This window comes from Lonchura striata, chromosome 7 (genome assembly GCF_046129695.1).
Source record: "Lonchura striata isolate bLonStr1 chromosome 7, bLonStr1.mat, whole genome shotgun sequence".
Classification (NCBI taxonomy): Eukaryota; Metazoa; Chordata; class Aves; order Passeriformes; family Estrildidae; genus Lonchura; species Lonchura striata.
The window spans coordinates 34542897-34565112 of NC_134609.1; the positions used below are offsets into that span (position 1 = coordinate 34542897).

The 22216-nt window shown below is 45.3% G+C and overlaps 1 protein-coding gene across 2 annotated transcripts; it reads right to left on the reverse strand.

The window, feature by feature from the left end:
* Positions 1–1195: 1195 nt before the first annotated feature.
* On the reverse strand, positions 1196–21433 carry LOC110469893 (prosaposin). Of its 2 annotated transcripts, none has more exons than XM_021529101.3 (14): positions 21303–21433; positions 12654–12787; positions 11596–11670; positions 10797–10922; positions 10348–10542; positions 9483–9626; positions 8902–8958; positions 6049–6162; positions 5204–5299; positions 4821–5007; positions 4520–4671; positions 2787–2867; positions 2144–2251; positions 1196–1597 (listed from the first exon to the last, which is right to left on the reverse strand). In XM_021529101.3, the coding sequence occupies exons 1-14, from the start codon at positions 21355–21357 to the stop codon at positions 1562–1564; spliced, it is 1560 nt and encodes a 519-aa protein (XP_021384776.2). In that variant the 5' UTR covers positions 21358–21433; the 3' UTR covers positions 1196–1561. The 2 variants fall into 2 exon arrangements, with proteins under 2 accessions (XP_021384776.2, XP_021384777.2); XM_021529102.3 differs by having other exon boundaries at positions 5204–5296; positions 21303–21415.
* Between the last annotated feature and the right edge of the window lie 783 nt (positions 21434–22216).

A 22216-nucleotide genomic window follows, 5' to 3' on the forward strand; every position in this document is an offset into this window, starting at 1 on the left:
ACAGCATTGTTACTGGAGCTCCTGCACGCCCCACACACGACAGGAGCAGCAGGAGTTACCAGCATCCTTCTGCACAGGACTGGAATTTTCAAAGCTCCACATCTGCCCAGCTGCTCCTTCCCAAAGGTCTCCTCAGAGCTCCTTCAGTGCCTCTGACTTTGGGAATTAACTTGATCAGAAGTGCACACCCAATGCAAGGCCCATCCCAAGCAACACAAGCAGGATTCTCATGCCCCAGGACCCTTCACATCAAGGGCCTGCCATGTTCCCAGGATATCAAGCCTGCCTTGAAGGCCTTTTTGGGGGGGATTTTAGGTCATTTAAGTGGAAAGGCAGGCTGTCAAGCGTGCCAGTAGAGCTTTAAATAGCTACTTTAGTGCTCCTACCACCTGCCACCTCTGCTTGCTGCATTTCCCAACAGAAATGGGAACTCTGGGTAACAATTCATACCTCCAGTTACTCACAAGGGTGTTAGTGAGAGGGTGGGCAGCAGTGGGAGGTGCCCCCAGACCTCACAGCACCTCTCAGGTTCTAGACTGAAATATGCTGTGAGAGAAAAAGCAGAATCAAGGAACAAACAGGTTACAATAAAACCCATTTTTTCCACAGATTCCACCCTCAGTGCTGAGCTCCCTCTGACATATTCCCAGCTCCTGCTGACACGATCCTCCTCCATCATCCAGTGACAGCTCATGCCACCTCCTCAGCACCCAGCTGGCTGCTTGTGGGAAGCTGCAAGACCAAGCAGAAATGAGCAACTAGGATAAGAAAAAAGGGAGTCATTGCTCAGGTACACCAGCATGCTTCAGGAAACTGACATCCCACTGGACTGGGCTTGGCAGCAGAACACCTGTGCAGTCCAAGGAAATCATCAGAAAGATGTGATCAAAGGCTGAGGGAGGGTTTTTCTTAGCTATAACAACACCATGAGCAACAAGTGTGGTCACTCAAATGCAAAAGGCTGATCATTCAAATGCATCTTTTTAACTACCAGTGATTTTGAAAGCTAGCTGGGCACACAAAGCCCCCTCCCTCTGCATCTGCAGAGCTTTGAAAATTCCAGCCAAAAGGATTCCCAGATTCGACATTATCCCTTAGAGTTCCCAGACACAGAAAATAAACATTCCAGCCAGATGTTAAAAATGCAAAGCATGTAAAATCTTCCCAATGCTGCCTACAGAAAGACATTTGAAAGTTTAGTTGCTATCTTGCTCTTTTTTTTTAATTAAAAGATAAGAGCCATGTCTCATTTCACCATCTCTGTCATTCCTCCCAGAACAAAAACACTTCAGCCCTACCAATTAAAAAAAAATCTACAACACACTGACTATTTTTAGGAGCATAATGGGTTAAACTGTACAATCAGAAATATCTTTAAGTCAACAATGAAAATCTGATCCTTCAACAGCAGCACTGCTACAGAAGAGTTACAACAAAGGAACTTGAAGGTCAAATTGTTAATGAGGCAGAGAGGAGGGACAGGTGAGATACAGCTCTCCGCCAACCTCGGCCCACATTTCCTAAGAGCCATGGCAAACTTTCAGAACAGGAAATTCTTCTTCTAGTTCCACACATGACGTTTGCAGTGATCAACAGCCTAAAGGGGAAGAAATAGCTGATATTAGTGGAAAAAAGCCAGTTTGCAAACAAGCAGCTCAACACCTTATCCTGAGCCAAGATCTTGGGAGCAAATTTGTTTTCCTTACAGTAAGTGATTTCAGAGAGGACTAGAATAAATAACATTTTGAGCCACATCAGCCAGGAGCTCTAGGAAAGAAGGCTGATGACCCTTAACCACTAAGGCCTGGCAGAAAAAGCAATACTGGAAGCCAATTTTTAGAACCTGCTGAGAGATTGTGACATGGTCTGGTGGCTGCAGGAGCACTGACTAAATATAAAGCTGACACTCTACCTTACTATACATTCTGAAATACTGGCACACAGGTGTGGGTCACAAAAAGGAGAGGAAAGTCAGCTTTGAGAAAGCTAAGAGCTGTGAAACACTCTCTAATCAAACTAGTACCCTTTTGCTTATTTAGAACTGGAGTTCATCCACTTTGAAGTGCAGTAAAAGCCAAAAATAGCTCAGAAGGAGCTGCCAAAGGTCAGCAGGAAAGCGGAGGCAGAAGGCTGTTTTACATACGTTGCACTGAGCAGCAGTGTCCATGTTCTTACACCAGTAGCCTGGACCCCAGACACAGGCATCATTCCCCAGGAGAGGCTCTTTAGCCGACTCACAGACTCCGAGTTTCTGGGAAAAGAGCAGCAGCAGAGTCAGCACCTTCCTAACTGCACCAAGAGAGCTCAAGCCCAGCCTTGTGTCTGAGCTCCCACCTGAGGGAGTGTGGAAGCTGCACTGAGGCAGCTGCAGGAGCTCACGCTGAGGTCACACCTGCAGCTGAACCAGCAGCCACATAACCTGAGCCAGGGCAGAGTTAAGTTACTGGAACTCCTTCATATCAAGTCATGAAAAACAATCTTCTAGAGAGGGACTTTTCTCAAGAAATGTCACTTTCCCTCCCACCACATCGAGGGCTGTCACTGAACCTCAGCAGTGGATACCCCCTGGCAGTTCTCTGCTGCTGCCCTGCCTTGTACTGGGCTGGCAGTCAGACAGCTGTCCATTCAGGATGCCCCAGGCCTTGCACAAGGGGCTTGCTCCAAGCATTCAGTGTGCTGATTTTGATTCCAGCAGAGTTTCTGCATGCTGGGCACTGAAAGGCACCCAGGACAGTAGGCAGGACTGTATCAGAGCCTGCCCTCAATAAAAGCAATGCAATACTCACAGTGCAAACAAAAGTGGGATCCATCACCTCTGCCAAGAGTTGCACAACCACGGGCTCATACTGTTCCACAAACTGCACACACTGCAACAAAACACAGAGTGAGAGATTCTCCTGCTGGAGCCTCTGAAAGCAGAGGAATGTGTGGTCTGCAGCAGGCAGGCCTGTATGCTACCCCAAACACCCCAACAACACACTCCACAAGGACAAAGCAGAGACTTCAGCTCTGCACGTGGCAAAGGAGTCAGGCACTAATCACACAACTACATTGTTGTTTCTGCTCATACCTGCCTGCAGACACACTACGAGGAGATAAGGGGTCACAAGGAAAAGAACCAAACAGGACAGGTTTGGGAAAAGAACTAAGCAGAAGAAGCTTTGACAGCAAAGCTTCATCTCTGATCGTGGAGATCACGCTTGTCTCAAGAGGAGAGCACACAGAACCAGCTGGAGACAAACTTCCTGAGCAGGACAGCAGCAAGGACTCCCAGGCACTTGTACTCAAGTTATTCCTTCAGACAAGGCAGCAGCAGGAGCACTTCCTGCCAGAACAGCCTCTCTCCCTCTAGTGGAGAGGCTGGCTCCAGAGCTGAGGAAGATGCTGCTGCTCTCAGCAGAGACAAACAGCACCAATTAATAAACCAACCACAGCTATTAAACAGCCTCCCAGCAGGAAGAGCTGTTCCACAGCTGCTTTAAGCTCCTATATTCTATCCCCAGTAAACTTACAAGTAGCTGCCACTTGCTGACACTCAGCAGCCACCTAATAAGATTGTCAGGTAAATCTTGATATCAGTGGTCTAACAGGTGTCCCACAGGCTGGAATTACACCAGCCTACTTTCAATTACTTCATTAATCCCCTGAACAGGATCAGCGTTGGGAAAAAAAAAAAAAAAAGCCTTCAACTGTTCCCACCCACTGTTCTCAAGAGAATTTCCAGGCAAGCCTTTCCTGACTGCAAATTAGTACAACAATCCAGCCAGTCAATTCAGACCCTCAAAAGCAGACATCTATTCAAGGGCCTGCCAATTCCCAAGTATGGGAACTGAGCAAACCTAAAGCCCCTGCACCCCAAACTCTTCCCAGCCTTTAGCAGAGAAGGCTGTTACAAAAACCAATGAGAGAAGCTGCTCTCTAGCTTTTCCAAATACTTTGCAAGATGTCCCTGCCTATGGCAGGGGGGTTGGAATTAAGGTTGGCCTTTAAGGTCCCTTCCAACCCAAACCACACCAGGATTCTGTGTTTCATCCTCCTGCTCATCTCCACCTGCCCTGCCCTGACTGGAAGGCAGGCTGCCACACTGCAAGGTCATTCAGCTGCCTCAGAACAAGCCCTTCCCCCCGTTTTTTTTTTTTCTTTTGCTCTACTGGACAGGAGAAGCTGCTATGCTTCTGTGCTAATCAGTAAAGGGAAAAACCTGTGAAGGATCAGGTTGCTGGACACAAGCCAGTCCCAGTTGCACCTGTGGACAGTTTGTCTCCAGCCAGAGACAAGGCATTTGGCCAAACATGGAGCCCTCTGTTAGGGGTACCTGGACATTTATAGCAGAAGCAGAGACACTTGTGAGACGGACCTAAAATTAGCATATAGACAAAATATCAGATGAAACGCTCAGAAAATGAGGTTAATCATAACTGTCACTGTTAGGACCTGTGTAAACCCAACAAATCAACAGGGACAGCTCCCAGCCACCAAGAGCATGGCTTTTAGTCTGCCTCCTGCACAAACACCTTACCTGTTCACTGACAGACTCTGGCAGGAAGTGACAGACTTTTTCCAGTAAAGCTTCGATTTCAGCTGTCGTGGCATTCTTCTCTAGCTCTTTGTCTGCATAAGCCACCACCATCTTGCAGATATCACAGAAGCCACCTGCAGGTTTCACGACCACTGAGAAGGACAATAAAAACCAAACCAAACATCAGTGCTTGGGTAAAGAGAAAGAGAAGAAAGGAGGCAGTATCAGCAGTGTCCTCAAAAGAGATCTCACCACAGGTGAACCAGCTCATTTTGAACACCACAGACCCCTCATCACCCACCTGGCTGCTGGGGAAGCTTGCTGGCTGCACAGCATTTCAGCATGGCACACACAGCTTCAGGATTTGTTGCCTCCAAGAGCATGTCAATCACAGCCTGGCCATAGACCTCGATGAAGTCCTTGCACTGGTCCTTGACGCTTCCCGGGAACAGGCGGCAGACCACCTCCATCTCATGAACAATCTCCTCCTGAAGCACAGAGCAGGAGGAGTAAATGAGGGACAGAATTTTTGACTCTGTTCATATGCACATCTTTTCTGTCCCACCCAGGATAGAAATTCTGCTGTTGTGAAAAGAGGCAATAAAATTGACTTTCCTTCCTCTTTCAGTGTAGCCCTATCTCAGGAAAGCCTAGGAAGGGGTACAATGCCCACCACTCACACACCTCTGTCTTGTTGCTCTCCAAGAGGCCAGTGACTTCCTTCACCATGGTCTCACAGATCTCACACAAGGAAAAAGTCTTCTCTTGAACTGAGGCCTTCTGAGCAAACAGAAAAAATACACACACAATAAATCAGCACTGGACCACATCTGACAGGGACAATTCCTAACAGCATTTAACTAGCTCCTCAGTTCAGGCTGTATTCAAAAGGTCACACAGAACCTAAAACCAACCTCAAAGGTCTCAGTAAAAAGGCTGGCTGAATGAACAGGTATTTTGTATGACTAATTTTCAGACTACAACCCCCAGGCTGTACAAGGAGTTGAATTTAGTAGACACAAAGAAATAAGCAATCCCACAGAGACAGAAGTCAAGGGAAATATATAGTGGTTTTTAAAATACATTAATAGAGGACAACATTTCCTAGAATTGAGAGCACCCTCCTGTTTGCAAAAATACCCTTTGGAGAAGCCAAGGTGCTTCTTCGAACTCGGAGCTTCAGCATTCTGACTCTGATCCCTCATCTGCACATGAAGAGTGCTGCCCATTTTTAAAAGGGATCAAAGCATTACTCCAAACTAAAAGCAAAACACAAACTGAGAATTTACATTTAAGGTGGCACACAGAACTGCTGGAACAAAAGTTCTCCTTTCAATCCTGAAGCATTACCTTGTAGCTGTGCTTCAGTGTAGGCTCTGCTGTTCAAACAAATCAATCAGCAACAGAAACAAAACAAGGCCAGGAATTTATATGCAGGGAGACTTGAACTGTGCATGAAAGCTCATCTTTTTCACCTAGTTTGTACACTAAAGCAAAAAGGAAAGCAAAGTACAAAAAGCCCATCTTACCTCCACAATTTCCATTTTCACTTCATGAACCACCTGAGCTGGCACCAGAGGCTGAAGGGGAACAGACTTCACAGAAGAGCAGAACCCAACCATGGCACAAATGTCCTTTGGTTGCTGGAAAGAGATGTACAAGCACAGTTTTTAAAAGTGTAGAAGTCTCTGCCCTTTCTACAGAGCCTGTGAGCAGGCACAGAGAGCAAAATTTTGAAAGGCTCCAACAGAACTTAAAGTTTCATGACTACTTCTACTTCAAGTATTGCCAAAGCATTTGGTAAGGTTATAGGCAGGACAGCTACTGGATGGAATTTAGCAGTTCCTGTTCAAGAGGAAGAGGTTAAAAAACCCATTTAAAACAACACATCCCAGGAGCCACACTTCACAAGCTCTTCAAGAGGAGCTGACTTAAGAGCACCAGAACAAGCCACCAGCAGCAAGTCAGAGCTGCATCCACAAAGCTGCTCCCAGCTTTGAGTAATCACAGAAGAGGCCAAAAGCTGAAAGAGAAGCCTAGAAGCAACTCCTTCCTCATCCACAAACTACCTTCTTTAAAGCTGCCAGAAACATCACATTCTGCAAACAGAAACAGTTTCTTGCATTACTGAACACAGCCTACAAGAAACAAAAGTTGAACTTGTTAAAACCCAAGTCTAACCATTTGTGCTGCAACAATTGAACTTGCAGTGCTCTCACAGTAAGAGAAAACAGCAAACAGAAACCAAGTCTGTAAAAAGGCTTTCTTAGTCAAAGAAATACACTCTTCATGCATTTCTTTTTTGGAACATAGATTACTAAACACACAAAAAGAAATGCCAGACATGAGGAAAACCATTCGAAGGAGGACACCCAAAGTGAAAAGGGCTGTACAGAGTGAGACACAAAACTTGCATTTTCCCACCTAAAGTCTACTTAAGCTAGAAAAAGACACCCCTGGCTCTACAGGTAATTAGAAGATCACATCTCACCCTGTTCCAAGCTTCCTACAGCAGAGGCTTATCCCAGAGTTAATATTAATACATCATGTAATACATCATGCCACAGTCTCATGCACAGGCAAAAGCAGCACTTCAGAGACACTGTGCTGCTTCAGACTACTCCAGGCAGCACCTTTAAGTCAAGCCCTTTGGTTCATGCATTGTAAGAAGCATTTCCAGGTATTAATGTTACAGCAACACCCACATACACACACGTTCCCTAACAGAGGGGTGACAGACACAAGGTCCCACAGGACAGGTTAAATTAAAAGTCCAAATTCCTCTAGGAAGCCTTCACCTTTTCAGTTCATATACTTCAAAGATCTATACCACTGTCCTAGATTTAAAAGTTAACCAAGGAAAGACCTGGGAACAACTTTGTTCAAGCCCTTTTGAGCCCAGACTTTAAACCAGCAGCTGTCAGTAGCCACTGGCATGCTTTTTTCACATCTATCCTTCTTCTGTAAGAGGGAGGATATTTTCTGCTCTACTGGCCAAAGCATAATCCAGTTGAAATCTTGGTAGCACAAAGTGGTATCTGGAGCTGGAAGTTGGACTGATGCACTGGAGGAAGCCTTTAGTCTTCCTCCATTTTAACCACATAAATATCCCTTGTATCTGTCAGCACTGAGCACAATCACACCAAGTGTACAGCTAAGAGAGCAAGAAGTGAACTACAAGCCCTTTAAGAGCAAAGGGTGAACTACAAGCCCTTTAAGTGCAAAGGGTGAACTACAAGCAGGCTATCACCACAGGAAGTTGCTCACCTACCTGATCCTTCTGTTGACAGGGGAGATTGGAGACAGAGGAAGAAAGGAGAAATTGAAGATAACAGTTAAGAGAAAAAAAACACATCAAGCACTAGGAACTGCATATATTCTATATTCTTTCCACAAAGATAATGGAATATGACACAGTCCCACCCCAAAGATCCTCAGCTACAGCAACTCACATTTAACTGCACAGTGCTAACCAGCATTATTCATCTGCAGTTATTAAAAGCAACCTGGGCAAGACTACCTCCAGAGAGTCTGGACAACACTCAGATGCACACAAAGGGTAGTAATATTCCAATTTCAGATATTAACAACACACGGCATTGCAAAGCTTAGAATGAGAAACTGTTGGAACAAACACCGACTTCCCCCTCAAATGTTTAAGAAAAAGGATGAGCTTCTAAGTAGCCTATAGCAACCAGGAACAAAAAAAGGCCGGCCACTGTGTTGCCAAATTCAGGTTCAAGACAGCCACACAGTCACCTGTAATTTGTCATGCCACCTGTGGCATCTACAGACTGCTCTAAGGAAAGGCTTAGCCATTTTTTTAAAAGGCTCTCAGCTCTGGATAAAGAGGTGCTATGTATGAGGCAGATATATGCTGCTGCAGAAGGTACCACTCACTTTCCATGGCTCCTGTCAAGAGCCCAGAGAGCAGGAACCTTCAGACAGTAATTCCAGAAGGATGTGTAGCCTTGCTTTCAGGAGATACCTTATCTCTCACACGTGAACTAATTTTGCAATACTGTGACAAAGCCAACTCTTACATCCTTAACACAGTATTTGGGGGAGGGGGAAGTGGTGTAAGCACAGGACTGAGATAAAAGAATATAAAGGAACATGTGTAATGTATTTTTATATTTCAAAATATTAGAGTGCCTTTTGCACTGAAGAAGTGGTTATAAAATGGAAAGAAACATACTAAAGAAAACATCCTGAAACTGAAATTACTATTCAAAAAACACCAAAGCATTAACACCAAGACTTAGAGAGCAAGGGCTCTCCCCAGAGTTTTACAGCAGTGCATGTTTCCTGTTTCCAAAGAAGTTAGCTACACAAGCCAGAAAAATTAACTGAGAGCAAATAGTGCACTCTGCTGATCTTACCATGTGCATCATCATCTGGATGGCCAAGTCAGAATACTCAGAGATGTAGGTCTTGCACTGCAGAAAGTGGGAAAAGAAAGTCTCATGACTACCAAACCACTCATGCTGTAGAGTTCATCTAGAATTTTCTAATACAACTCAAGGTATTTATTTACCTGCTCTACTGCATAACAATAGGTCTTTCAGAGCTTGGCCCAAACACAAGATGGCATTTCAGGTTACAATACTGCTGCACAGGTAACTGTTTGACCTTTTCTCATCCTCCCAGGGCAAAAAGCCCCAGCCCCCATTGATACAACCACATTACCCACCCAGACCATTTTTGTGAAAAAGGCCTTTAAGGGCTAGAAGCAATCTGGAGTCCTCCTGCTCCTCCCCAGTCCCACACATCCTACACCCAACCTTACTGACCACGAAGTTTACAATTTCAGTGTTGCTATTGTTACACTGTGTTAACACATGCAACAGCATCTCCTTTGTGATATTAAATAGAGAATATGATCAGGGGATTAAGGCACTGAACAAACTGTTTTATGTTTGCTTACATGAACAGAGTTTTTCAATAAAAAAGGACAGTTTACCATATCAGACATCCCAGGTCCCAAACGGTCACACTCCTCCTTGGCATGAGCAACCAAAGACTTCACAAAAGAGGAGTTTGTCTTCACAGCTTCCTGAACATCAGTGACCAGCTGAATGCAATCCTGGCACACATCCCCACTCGCCTGGACAAAGAGTAAAAGGAAACTCAAGTTGACACAACTTCACATGACATGGTTTGGAAGCTCCTGTTACTACCAAGTTTTACAAGCTATTCTGAGCTCTGTACAAACCTTAATAAATACTCTGGAGAATCCTTTGAAGCCTGAACTAGCAGGGAGATGAGCTAGTGCTGCTGTGTGCACCAGCCACTAGATGGAGATTAGGTGCCTACTTGGCCCCAAAGCCCAGATAATAGTTAAGATACCCAATCTTCAAATCTCTTGGTTTTGTTACAGACCACAGTTGAGGAGGTTTCTAAATCTGGCATAGATCTTACCTGCTCCACCCACAGCAGCTCGTTCTTAGCCCACTCACTGCTCAATTCCCACACTCCTGCTTGCTGTCAACTCTCAGCCTCTGCACCCAAGTTCATTGCCTCATCTATTCCCCTTTGTCAGCTATCTGTTCTTTTCTAATCCAGTCTGTCACCCCTACGTTCAGAGACAAACGAATGCCCTGAGGGGCACAGCTTGCAGGTTGTTCAAAATATGGGAGAGTTGTTCTTCCTTTGAACCCCGGTGCCAAGCTTTCTCTCAGAAGAAATTGTTTCCAACAAGATCTGCTTGATTACAACAGTCCTGTATGGCAACAGCACAGCACAAGACTTGCCTTTACACACTGTAGAACTTAGTCCAAGATTATACATATGGTCTATGCTAGAACAGCCCTTAGTCTTAGGCTTACCTTAGGTTTCTGCTTGGGCTTGTCCTGAGGGTAAAGGAGAAGAGGCACGTTAGCCATGAATGGAGATGCCAGCTCAGAGAAATCCAGCTCTGGGATCTTGTTGGTCTGGAGCTGTTTCTGGAGCTTCATTGTTGCAAGGTGCTTCTGAAGGGACTGGCACAGAGCAAGGGCACTGCACACAACCTCAGGTTTATCCTGGGGGAGACAAGATACACACATACAGCTCCAAACTGATGTCATTTTATAAAGTTCAGAGTAGAGTCATTCAGCTGAAACATGGTAAGACAGGGAAAATGTTTCATAGCAAAGAAGGAGTCTTCAAACTAACAGTACCAGCAATACACAAAGGACTGAAGAATCATATGCAGAATCTGAGGCAGAAGAGAAATTCTGGCATCAAGAGGAGCACAACTTTTAATACCAACAGCTGAAAATCATTATCTACTTACGAGCTCTTCCTTGATCATATCCATGATAACTGGTAGGTAGGAATCCACAATTTCTTTGCACTCAGAGACGAGGCCTGGGTCAGGAAGGAACTCACACGTCTTTTCCAAGTAAGAGCGGATCTCATCCTATGAAAGATGAGGTGAGCAGAGACAGATTATATCTCTCTCTCAAATGCTCCTTCCATTCCCAAAATGCACAATACAAGCACCTCGGACTCAGGTAGGTCCAGGTAGCAACAAGCAAAACTAGAATGAGGTTCTAACTATACTAGATACATTTTCCCCACTTCTGGGCCTTCAATGAGACCCTGCCACAGAACAAACATGTCATGCCTGCACAGCCCAGCCTCACCAGAACAGAACACTTACAATTAAGAGGAGAAAGTGAACTTCTGGGCTCATGGGACAGTGACTTGTTTGTATACAAAGTCCTCACCGGTTGACAACAGAAAAAGGGAAGCAGTGCCCACAAACCAAAACAAAGGCCAACTGGTGTAACCACCCACTCCTAGAGACTGCAGTACTCCACCTTTTAATATTGGTGCCCCACTGACACAAAAACAACTTCATTAAGCATCTACAGTCAATCAGGGATGTGTTAAGGCACAGGAGGCTCTAGAATTTGCTAATTTCTAAACCAGCAGAGGCTATTTAAAAGCCTTTCCTCATGCACTCTAGTCCCTTTCAACATCTGCTGCTTATGTTAGGAAAACAACACAGACTACTCTTCCACCCCCTCACCATGAGATCTTGAAACCAAGCAGTGTTTTGGGGTGAGGTGAAAAGGAGCTCTGCCTACCTCAGTGCCATTATCCTTTAAAATTTTGCCAGCAACCGTCACAAGCTCCTTACATAAGTCACAGGGAATACTGCTCTGGAGAGAGAAGCACAGAGTTACTTGGAGAAAGAATTGTCTGTGAGAGCAGAGTGTGAACAACACCACAAAGAGCAAACATTACATCAGGAATTAAGGAAGAAATATTGGTTGAGGTCAGGGTGGGAAGAGGTATTTTCAAAGAGTGAGGCTATTTCAAGCATGTCCTGCTACAGTTTCGTCAGTAAACCAATGTTGTATGAAGAAGCTGGCATGCTACCACTTGTTCATTTCACCTCCCAGCCCCTTGAAATACAAAGCTGATTGCCCCAAGACACCTTCTCCTTTTACCTTTTCCTTCAGAGTTCACACTTCACTTCAGGCTGCTTCAATCATTAAGTAATCACAGTAGTAAGTAATTGTGCTCTGATATTCCTCCCTTCCCCTACTTTTCCTTAAAGTATCTCTTTCCAGACATAGCCAATCTGGACTGAATGCATCTGTAAGTAAAACACCCATTCCCCCCCAAGAAAACTATGAAACAATACCCAAACTACAGCTACACCTCACATTTAGCGCAAATGCAACATGAAAAACTGTACTAAATGTAACATTTGCAATGTTATCTACTGTCATGCCTTCCATAATTTAGCATATGGTGCATCTTTCTGGGAATTTTAACCTTTGAGAAAGACCTAAAGAAATACACAGCCTTTTGTAATAATTGCTCAAGCTCAGAAAAGACTCCTATGAATTAGGAGTCAGTAATAATACAGAGGAACACGTGAAATCCACTAGCTCCATTCCATACATTGCTGGGTGATTGGGCAACAGGTCATGGGAGAAGTCAGTAGACAAGTTGTGCAAGGCAGCGCAGTGAAAAGCAACCTCCATCCAGCACCCAAATTACAGCTTGGCAACCTCGGCAGAGTCTGATGCAGCACTTAACTCCCATGAGAGACTTGAGAAATCTTCCTCAGCATGTGGCCAGCAGCCACCTGAGCCCCAGGTGGGCCTGGGGGCTCTCAGGGGCTGGCACTTACCACGGCAGGCTTGTTCCAGACGTTCTGCTGGCAGTGTTTGACTGCCCCGCACTGCGACGCCGTGCGAATGCTCTGGCACCAAACCTCCGGCCCCTTCGCGCACTCCTTCTGCCACAGCACAGGGCTTGCCACGGCTGCCAGAGAGAGCAAACCGAATCAGCCTTTCAGCTGCAAAAATAGCTACCTGTTCATTCATGTTTTTAAGGACATTTCAATCCAGAAATTTTTGGCCTGTCCCAAGCACAGGTTACAGAGTAAAAGAAGAAATAAACGTAAAAGCTGTAAAGGTTGAATTTCCCAAGGCTCAGCACCTCAGCAGTCCATTCCCCCATCATCCACCTTTCATAAAAACCAATTTAAAAATCCCAAAATACAAAAAAACTCCCTTTGCTTAGCACACAAGAACTACTAGATGATTTGAAACAGAAAAACTGCTCATTACAGAAATCTACCTACAGACAGCTGACTGCCAAAGCTACAAGCTCCCTGTTCTCCTGCCCTACTGGCACTTCAGCTCTGAAGCAGCTTGTGATTACTGTCTGCATTCCTCCTCCCACATGAAGCATCCTGTTCTCACACAGCAAGTGACAGAGTGAGGAAAGAAATTAGATAAGGAGCCACAGCAATTTTACAGGGTATTGCATGTATGACTTAAGAGCAGGTACAGACCAAAACACTGACCATAAACAGAAAGCTTTAAGAATGTTCTTAAGGAATGTTCTATCACACTTTTTAAACCCACTAAATCTATTCAGACTTCCCTTTTTATTCTTCTTGGCCAGGTCTTCAACCATGTACGGAAAAATCTGTGGGGGTGAAAAATGTACCAGTCCTTTTTTGGACATTACCTCCCATCCCATGTGGGACTGCCATGTAACCTATAGAGCTTTCAAGTAAGATACAGAATATCTTTTCTGGACACAAGTCCTGGTAAAGACATGTAAAGTATCTGCACTATGAGCAAGCAGTAGGACAAGTGAATCAAATTATGTTTTCACTGATTTCCAAGGTTCTTTTTTTTTTTTTAACTGTGCTGTCTGGACCTGGCACCCAACTTCTCCCAGTTTTTAAAACCATCCTATGTGTCAATAAACTCTGTTTCTTCAGGAGACAATGCCCTACATTGCACTAACCAATCAAGAAACAACTCCTAAAATCATAGAGCAGGCAGGCTCCGAAGAAATACACCACGGTCCAAGCCTACAAGGCACTGCTGCAGAACTTAACAAAAATTAAAACAAAACAAAATATAAACCCAACCTATTAGCTGTACAGATGTTCTATTTACATCAACGCTGTTTGTACATCACAAAACTCTAAAATTACACTGTCAGCCACAAGGCAGGAGTTCAGGTATTTAATTCCTATGAAGCTTCTGGTAAGGTTACAGCAGATGAACAATCACTTTCAAATTTCTCATGCCTTGCTGTAGGCAATTAGAGGATCGATTTAAAGCTGAATTACCAGTGTATCTACAAGGTATACAGCCACCACTCATCCAACAGCCAGATGAACACTGCTCTATAGGTGGCATTCTGCAGCCTTCTCAGCTGCTGATTTATAAAGCCTGTTTACACTGGACTTCAGAGGAATGACCCATTTATTTTAAGAAAAACGTGCTTTGCACGCCTGATTTTTTGCACAAGAGCTTGAAGCTTGTCAGCCTCTGTCACAGTAAAAAGCCTTCATTGCATATTATTCTTGAGCAGGACAGCACACTGGTACTGCCTGGGAGACTGCAGGAGTAAGACCTGAAAGCCTCTAACAATGTATGGTTAGCAAAATATTTACAGCCTATTCTAAACTCCAGCATTATTGATCTGGAAGCCCTAAGAATAGTTAATTTTCAAAGTCAGAGTGGCCAGCCAAAGAGCTGGCAGCTCTGGCAGGGTGACAATAAACAAAAATACACTTGGTTGAGGGAAAGTTATTCTTCTCTTCCAGATACTGGCACTGAACAGTGGTAGGAAGGCTCTGGAAGGCAGAGTCAAGCTCTGAATGAAGTCAGTCAAGACCTGGACTTTAAGCAGCGGAATCAAGGATTCCCAACTATTTACAAGCACAGCTTTTAACCTATGCCTTTATCAAAAGACAATTACTCCTCCTACAAGGAAACACACTGTAAAGTACAAAACTGAACTATACAACTCCAGTAATAGTTATTGCAAGCAGTCTCTCAAACTCCTGATTTAGGTGAGTGTTTTAAAGCCAAGTGGAAGCATTCATGCTGTAACTGGCAATGGTTTGATGAGGCTCCTAGTGAGCTTTCAGGTTTTATTTGATTATTTTACTTTTAAGATCCTGTCACTGTATGACTTTTCAGATCTGTACCAGCTTCAGCACAACGTCCTTTTCCTTCTTCCTCACAGCCTTAATAAGATCATTATTACATGTACGGCAAAAATATCATGCTTCAGATTTATTTTCAGTTATCAGCTTTGCTGGCTGTGTGTCAAGACAACTCTAAATTTTATGTTTTATGTTTTATATTTTAAGTTTTATGTTTTTTTACAGAACTTTCCAGTCAAACAGTGACTAAACAAATTTGTTTGTTAGGGCCACATGTGGCTGGCACATTTTAGAGCAGCTGCAGAACAAAGATGACACAAACTAATCATGGCTTCTTTTCTGTCACCTTCCACAGTCACTTCAAACATAGTTAAATTCTTACAAGTTTGTTCTGTATTATAGGAAAATACTTTTGTTTGAAATATTACATCTAATATGAAAGGATGCACCCTCATTACAACAATATCCTGGGAAAAAGAGAAACAAAGCTAAAAAAACTCTGCATTTATTCAGATCCTGCAGATTCAGAAAAACAATAGCTGGAAACTCTCCACTGTTACCACTTTTCCCCTTTTAGCTTGCTCTCCCTATTTAATCATGAAACAATTTTTCCCTCATATATTAACTTACATTACCACAAAAGCACACATGCCAGTAAAGTGTGTTAAGACCTTGTGCTGTCTCAGAACAAATAGTTTTGAATTTTAACTCTTCGCTCCAAAAGGAGTGAGACCTTTACATGGTATTTCACATTCCCAGCATAGCAACAACCCAAGAGAAAGCAAAGCACCTCAGTTACCTCACACTGATGCCTAAACCCAAGGAATTACTTGCTTTGTTATCTCTGCCATCTCTTTATTTTATATATTGTTTTTCACCTAAGGTTATCCAATTTAACAGATTTCACCTTTCTCTGTAGATCAGCTCTCAACAGTCACATGTCATGCCCACCAAGACCTGTCCCCTCCATTTCCTGAAGTTCTTGCAAGTTTTTAGAGCCTCAAATAAGTTTATCTCTGAAGGCCAAGGTGTTCCACTGGTTTCTCCCTGCCTGAACCACTTCAGATGTGGCTTCTCCAATACAAGAAAAAAGCCTTTGCTTTACCAAGTTTATCCTAACACACAAACACAAATTTGGGAAGTAGAGGTGATGGTCCCCTCAGAAAATATCACCTTCTCCACTTGGCTTATAGAGCCATGCATGTGAAAGTACAGCCCAGTTCTTCACTCCTCTCCAGAAAACAGGAACCTAAAAGGAAGGAAGCTTATGATGTCTGGATTACCATTCTGCAAGGACAGCTACAGGAAAATTGCTGGGCAATAACCTTTCTGGGAAAACACCTTCCCTTCCCTCAAGCATTTGTCTCACTCTTCGTCCACTGGAGAGTTAGTGAATTTTCTCCTCTAGATTCTCTGAAAAACATCCTAAGAAATCCCCTCCCAAGCTGCACTGAAGCTACAAATGAGACTTAAAAGTTAACACCTTATGTAAGAGTCAATGAAGAGGGATTCTGAGGGGGCAGACCAGATTCCCTAAAGAGCCAAAGGATGAATCAGAAAACTACCATCCAGAACACAAAGAAATTCAACCTGGAAACTCCAGCCTCCTCCAAACCCAACTGCTAGAAAAACCCTTGGTTACAGACAAATTAACCTGTAATCTGGGGGAAAAAAATACACGAGGAAAGTGCTGAGCTGCTGTTCAACTCAATGGATTGAAGTAAAATGTGAAGATCACTTAGGGTGCTGCCAACTCTCATGCTTTTGTGACAGTCCAGCCTGCCTAGATGTATTAACCTATTCATCAGGAAGGATGTTACTCCCAGGCTGTCCTACTTGCAATGCTAAAAAAAAAAAAAAAATCATTATCTCCCAGAGACACTACAGACCAAGCAAATGCATCAGCCTCTGCCATCTGTGCTCTGCCAGTTACTGACTTTTCCCCATGTCCTTTGAGACTTGCAAAAGCAAAGTGTGTTTAAGTCAAGAAGGATCAACTTCTCTTCACCAAAGTTTACAAAGTGTCAAGAAGTGAAGGAATGACCCCAACCTGAAGTTATCTGAAGGGCTCGATACTCCACAGCCTCTCTGGGCAGTCAATGAGTAAAACTTCAAAAGTTGTAACCGCATCACACACCAGTGACTCTTGCCAAAGGGCTCCTTTGCCTCTGAATTAGTGAGGCAGTGAAGTGACCATAACATTTGAGGGATTACAGAAAATCTGAATTAAAAATGGAAGAAACGTGGCTAGCTGTTACCAGCATTCCAGTTAAAAATAAGTCTTCATCTTCCTGTCAAATATCCACAGATGAAAAACCAAGTATGTAACATTACTAAGTAGCATGATGTGCAAGAAATGAGTTTGGAGTTAACACTACAACCAGGCTCTTCCTCAAAGTTGGGAGCTCATTCTCATTTTGGCACACTGCCTCGCCTTCCTTTGCTTCCCTCACCAGAACACAAGCATGGCAAGAGAAGCCCTGTGTGTAGGTATGAGCAAAGTTAAAGGGAGAACTGGATGAGCTGGGACAGTAAAATCACCTCTACTGGGCCAGTAAATTGTCACAGGTAACTGCAAAGGTTGCGAAATAATAATTTCCAAGTTGGCCAGATGTTGCCAAGCAAGGCCTGACTGCTGCATTTGATTTTCCTATGGCAGAATCCAGAAGAGGTAAGTGGATGTTCTAGGGCACCTGGTAGTCATCAGGAGTAAGTGGCTCCATGCAGTATGCTAAGATATTCCCATAAAGTTATGAGCAACATTGTTCCCTGCAGGAGATGCCTGCAGAAATACTCTAAAATGTTTAGGGCATACTTGTGGTCCATCTCCATTCTTTCTGGTTTTGTTCTGAGGGTTTTTTTGGGGGACACGGGACAGATTTCATGTGAGTCTCTGCAGAAATCCTGTATTTATCATTATTTTTTCACTAGACAAATATATACACGGCACAAAGACTGGGAAAATCTGCTATCAAGTAACTGAAACCAAACATTGCCCCATGACCAAATACAGAAAAGCACTGCCCTAAAATACATACACACACTTCAATGCAGCCTTTTTAATTGCACAGGAACTCTGATATTTTAGTGGCAGCAAACAAATTGCATTTAAAAGCTGCTCCATTAAAAAAAAAAAACAAACAGAAGGTGAGTAAATCCTTTAAAAAAAAAAAGCAAAGTCTGTTTTTATGTGGTAGAGTTCTAAGGCGCTGCCCCAACCTGCTTTGAAGAATCAGATCTACACGAGACACAAACAAAAACCCATGGCAGGCAGCAGTAACAGGCCCTGCTTCCACCCTAGATACAAAACCAACATGTCCCTGCATTTTATACCAGAAAAGCCTTCCCTGAAATAGCAGAGCCTCAGCTGACATCAGGTGACGCATCGAGTTTGGTGACAAGCTCCTTCTCTCTCGCTCCACCCTCTGCATCACCTCGGTGTTCAGAGGCTGCGGAAGCACAGACCGGGGCTGCAGAAAGGCTGCCCGGGGCTAGGGCAGCTCTGCTGGGAAGGGCTGGCTCAGCTCCTCCAGACACAACCAACAGCAACCCTTTCTATTTATACCTGCCCGGCAAACAAGGAGGGGATTGTGCAAGGGCAGGTTTACACAGGGCACATGACTGCTGGGCTATCAAAGCACCAGCTTCGCTATGTGACAGCCTCATAAACAGTCCAAGGAAACACAGACTTTATTTCTGTACCATCACAGCACTCTTTAGGTCAGAAAAGACCTCCAACATCAGCAAATCCGACCTGTGACCAATCACCACCTTGTCATCCAGGCCTGAGCACTGAGTGCCAGGTCTGACATTTCCTGAACACCTCCAGGTTTGGTGACTCCACCGCCCCCCTGGGTAGCTCATTCCAGCACCTGACAAGCCCTCCTGAGATGGAATTCCTCCTAATTTCCAACCTGGACTTACCCTCCAGAGCCTTCCTCAGCTCCGTTCCCTTCTCTGGGCACGCTCCAGCACCTCAGTGTCCTTCCTGTAGTGAAGGCCCAGAACTGGGCACAAGATTCGAGGTGTGGCCCTCAGCACAAGGGGACAGTCACTGCCCTGGTCATGCTGGACACACCACTGCTGGTACAAGACACATTCCACTCTTCTCCTAATTTAATCTGCAGCAGCGGGCTGCACCAGCCTGGCACTTTTTTTATTAGAAACCACATTCATAGCAGAGCAAGCTTGCAAACTACAGAACAGCCCAGTTATCTGCTTTATCCATATCCTCAAGAAAATTCAAGCTCAGCTAACTCAGCCTACAAATTTCCTGTCCCCACATGTTCTGACCAGTGTTTGCTAGAGGAATGACACATTAACTTGAATCTGCCTTCCTTACAAGGTTTTAAGTCTATTTTAGACGAGGAGGGATGTGAAAAAAATAATATTCTCCAAGTTTTTACTTTCCACTCCCATTTTAATTTCTAATTCAACAAAAGGGGGGAAAATACTCAGTTAAAGAGAAACCGACTCCTGCTTTAATAGCACACCCAGCTTTTCTCCTCCCTGCCTGGCCTCAAAGACAAGGAATAATCAGAGTGCACATCAGTAGTGCGGAGATGCCAGGACCTGTACACCCTGCTTTAATTCTTCCGTGTCTCCCTTAAAGGGAAGATGAACAGAAGCTCTGTAAGTAGGTCAACCAAAAACCCTCACGGCCTGTAAGGCAGCCAAGTGACTCCATTAGGATCTGACAAGGCTGGCTGAATTTTTGCACAGTTAATTAGCGAGCTCGGCAGACAAAAACGGTGTTTCAGGATGTCACAGCAAAATCTTCAGGAAAATCTGCACGGTAGGTGAGGCAATGAGCACTTATAACAGAGCCCTGGTGAGAAAAGACAGCTGTTTATTTGTGTTAAAAGTAATTTCCTAAGGAAAAACAGGCCTGACTAGTCTCCTGCTGTCCTCAGCTGCATGCCATGCCTTTAACAGGTAGGCCAAGCTCATTGCTCTCATTGCTGAACTGGTTTCTCATTACAATTTCCCTAACCACGCTAATGGGAAAGCTGGTGGATACTTCAAGGTGAAGCCTTTTCACTTTCAAAGCACAAGAAACTGCAATGATTTCAGCGATTTGGAAGTAGTCCCAGAAGGAGTGGCAACTGATGGCAGCTAATTCAGTGCAGAGTAGATTCAAAGGACACTAGGAAAGCACATAAACATGTAGAGTGAAAGCTGATATTTGCTTTCTTGCTTCCTGCCTGAAAAGTCTGAGAAAACCCATTAAACTGTCCACATACCAGCATATTAAATATTATCAGTACATCTAGGGGAAAGTGTCCCTGTCCTCAGCAGAGGGCTGGAACTAGATGACCTTTAAGGTCCTTTCCAACCCAGGCCATTCTATGATTTTATGACATTAAAACAACAATAAAGTACAAGACTCACACAAAATCATGAAAAATTTTGCAGGATTATTTACTGTACTGTGCCAGCTGGTTACTCCTAAATTCTTTAAACAGCCAGTTGTGGTTATTTTTTTCCCCGCTAACTTTTGAAATGCTGCAGGTTAAACTTGTGAGCAAATAAGCCTTAGTATTAAATAATCTAATTTAGAAGAAAATTCTCCAAGTAACTGCCCATCACTGTGTAAGCCCTTACATTTTGGGCTTTCTAGGTATTCCATCCCACAGCCTAAAGGTGTATTACCACTCGTCAAACTATGAATCATTTCTGTATGTCTGTCAAGCTTCTGCAACGTACAAAACACAAGCACTGCATGTCCTGGCCTCGAATCCTACAGCTAAAGGGAGACGATCATCCACTCCCCCCATCACTTTCACCTCAGCGACAACAGGTAATGAGACAGCGAGCAGCAAAATCAGTGGAATTTTCCACGCGGAGCAGGAGATCCTAATGCAAAAACACAAGAGCAAAGGCAACCTCCCGCCATCTGCAAGAGGATTAGCAGCCGTCTATCCCTGCAGCGGCGGCGATCACCGGCGCTGCTGGCAGGAGGCACAGCCGCTCCCGACGGTCCGCACAGCCCGGGTGGGCTCCGAGCTGCCCGGCCGGGGTCGCACGCAGCTCCATCGGCGAGTCCTTCCCACCACACCGGGAATGGCCGCATCCTCGCCGGGACTCCCCCTTCCCCCTGCCTTGCCCTGGCGCTATTTTTGGGCGATTCTCCCCGCCTCAAACACAGGCTTCCCATCGCTGCCGCCCCTTGAGACCCCCACAGCCCGGGATGCGGGAGCGGGCCCAGCTGCGGGAATACCATCAGCGTTAGGACCGGCCTTCGCCCCCTCCGAGCTGCCCTCATCCTGCGCACGCTGGGCGCTCAGAGATGCTCTCCCCGAGCCCGCCGGGGCTAAGCTGGATGGGGAAGGGGCTCGGTAGGCGGAGGGCAGCGCTTACCGGCGGCCAGGAGCCCGAGGAGGCTGAGGAGCCCGAGGAAGAGCGGCCGCGCCATGACTCTCGCTCCGTGCCCGTCTGCAATGCGGCGCCCCCGGCACCGCCCGCTCCCGCCCTTATATAGGGGCGGGCCGCGCACGCGCGCACGGCGCCCCGCCCCCGCGCACGCGCAGTGGCGGGGCCGGGGCTGTGGGGACCGGGGCTCCTGAGGGGGTGCGAAATGGCGGCCGCGACTTGGCTTTTAGCGGCCGGAGCCGCGGCTCCCCGGCCCCCTGCGGCCCCTCAGCCCTGCAAATGGCGCTGTCTGGCCGGGAGGAAATAAAGTCTTCAAGGCGGTTTTTGCCTCCACCGCTGCGCCCTGGGTCAGTGGGAGTCTCAAAGGGAGGAGCGCCCCATACAGACCAGCTAGGCTGGCAGCATCTGATTGAGGCACTCGCCAACATGGAGACATAGTGTTAAGGAGTTGGAATACACCTTTTGCAATCTGCTGCTTTGCGCTTCCCACTAGACCAAGATGGTCAAGGCTGTTTCCCACCTGGCTTTGAACAGCTCCAGGGATATGCATCCACAAACCTCCCTGTGCAGGGTGTGCCAGCGCCTCAACCCCCTCACAGTAATAGACGCTTCCTCCAACCTAAATTACCTCTCCTTCAAATTGTACAGCTGCTGGTGAAGAGTCCCTCCCCAGCTTCCCTGTGGCCTCCTTCAGACAGCGGGATGTGCTGTGAGGTCTCTGCAGAGCCAGATCATGTTGGTATGTGCCAGCATGGTGCTTCCCCTCGCAGGCTTCCCATCCTGCTTGGGGGGCAATGGGAATGAATGCTGCTTTCTCCTGGCCGTTGTCACAGGGCAGCCAGGTATCCCTGTGGTCCACATGAACAGCCATTAAAAGTATAATAAAAACCAGCAGCCTGAAT

Bases quoted from the DNA above. Each gene is read 5' to 3' on its own strand.
- LOC110469893 (XM_021529101.3), bottom strand. From the start codon at position 21,357: ATGGCGCGGCCGCTCTTCCTCGGGCTCCTCAGCCTCCTCGGGCTCCTG. The intron at 11,671-12,653 runs GTAAGTGCCAGC...TTCTCTCTCCAG, and splicing joins TCTGGAACAAGCCTGCCGTG to AGCAGTATTCCCTGTGACTT. The intron at 4,672-4,820 runs GTGGGTGATGAG...TGTCCTTCTCAG, and splicing joins CAAGCTTCCCCAGCAGCCAG to TGGTCGTGAAACCTGCAGGT.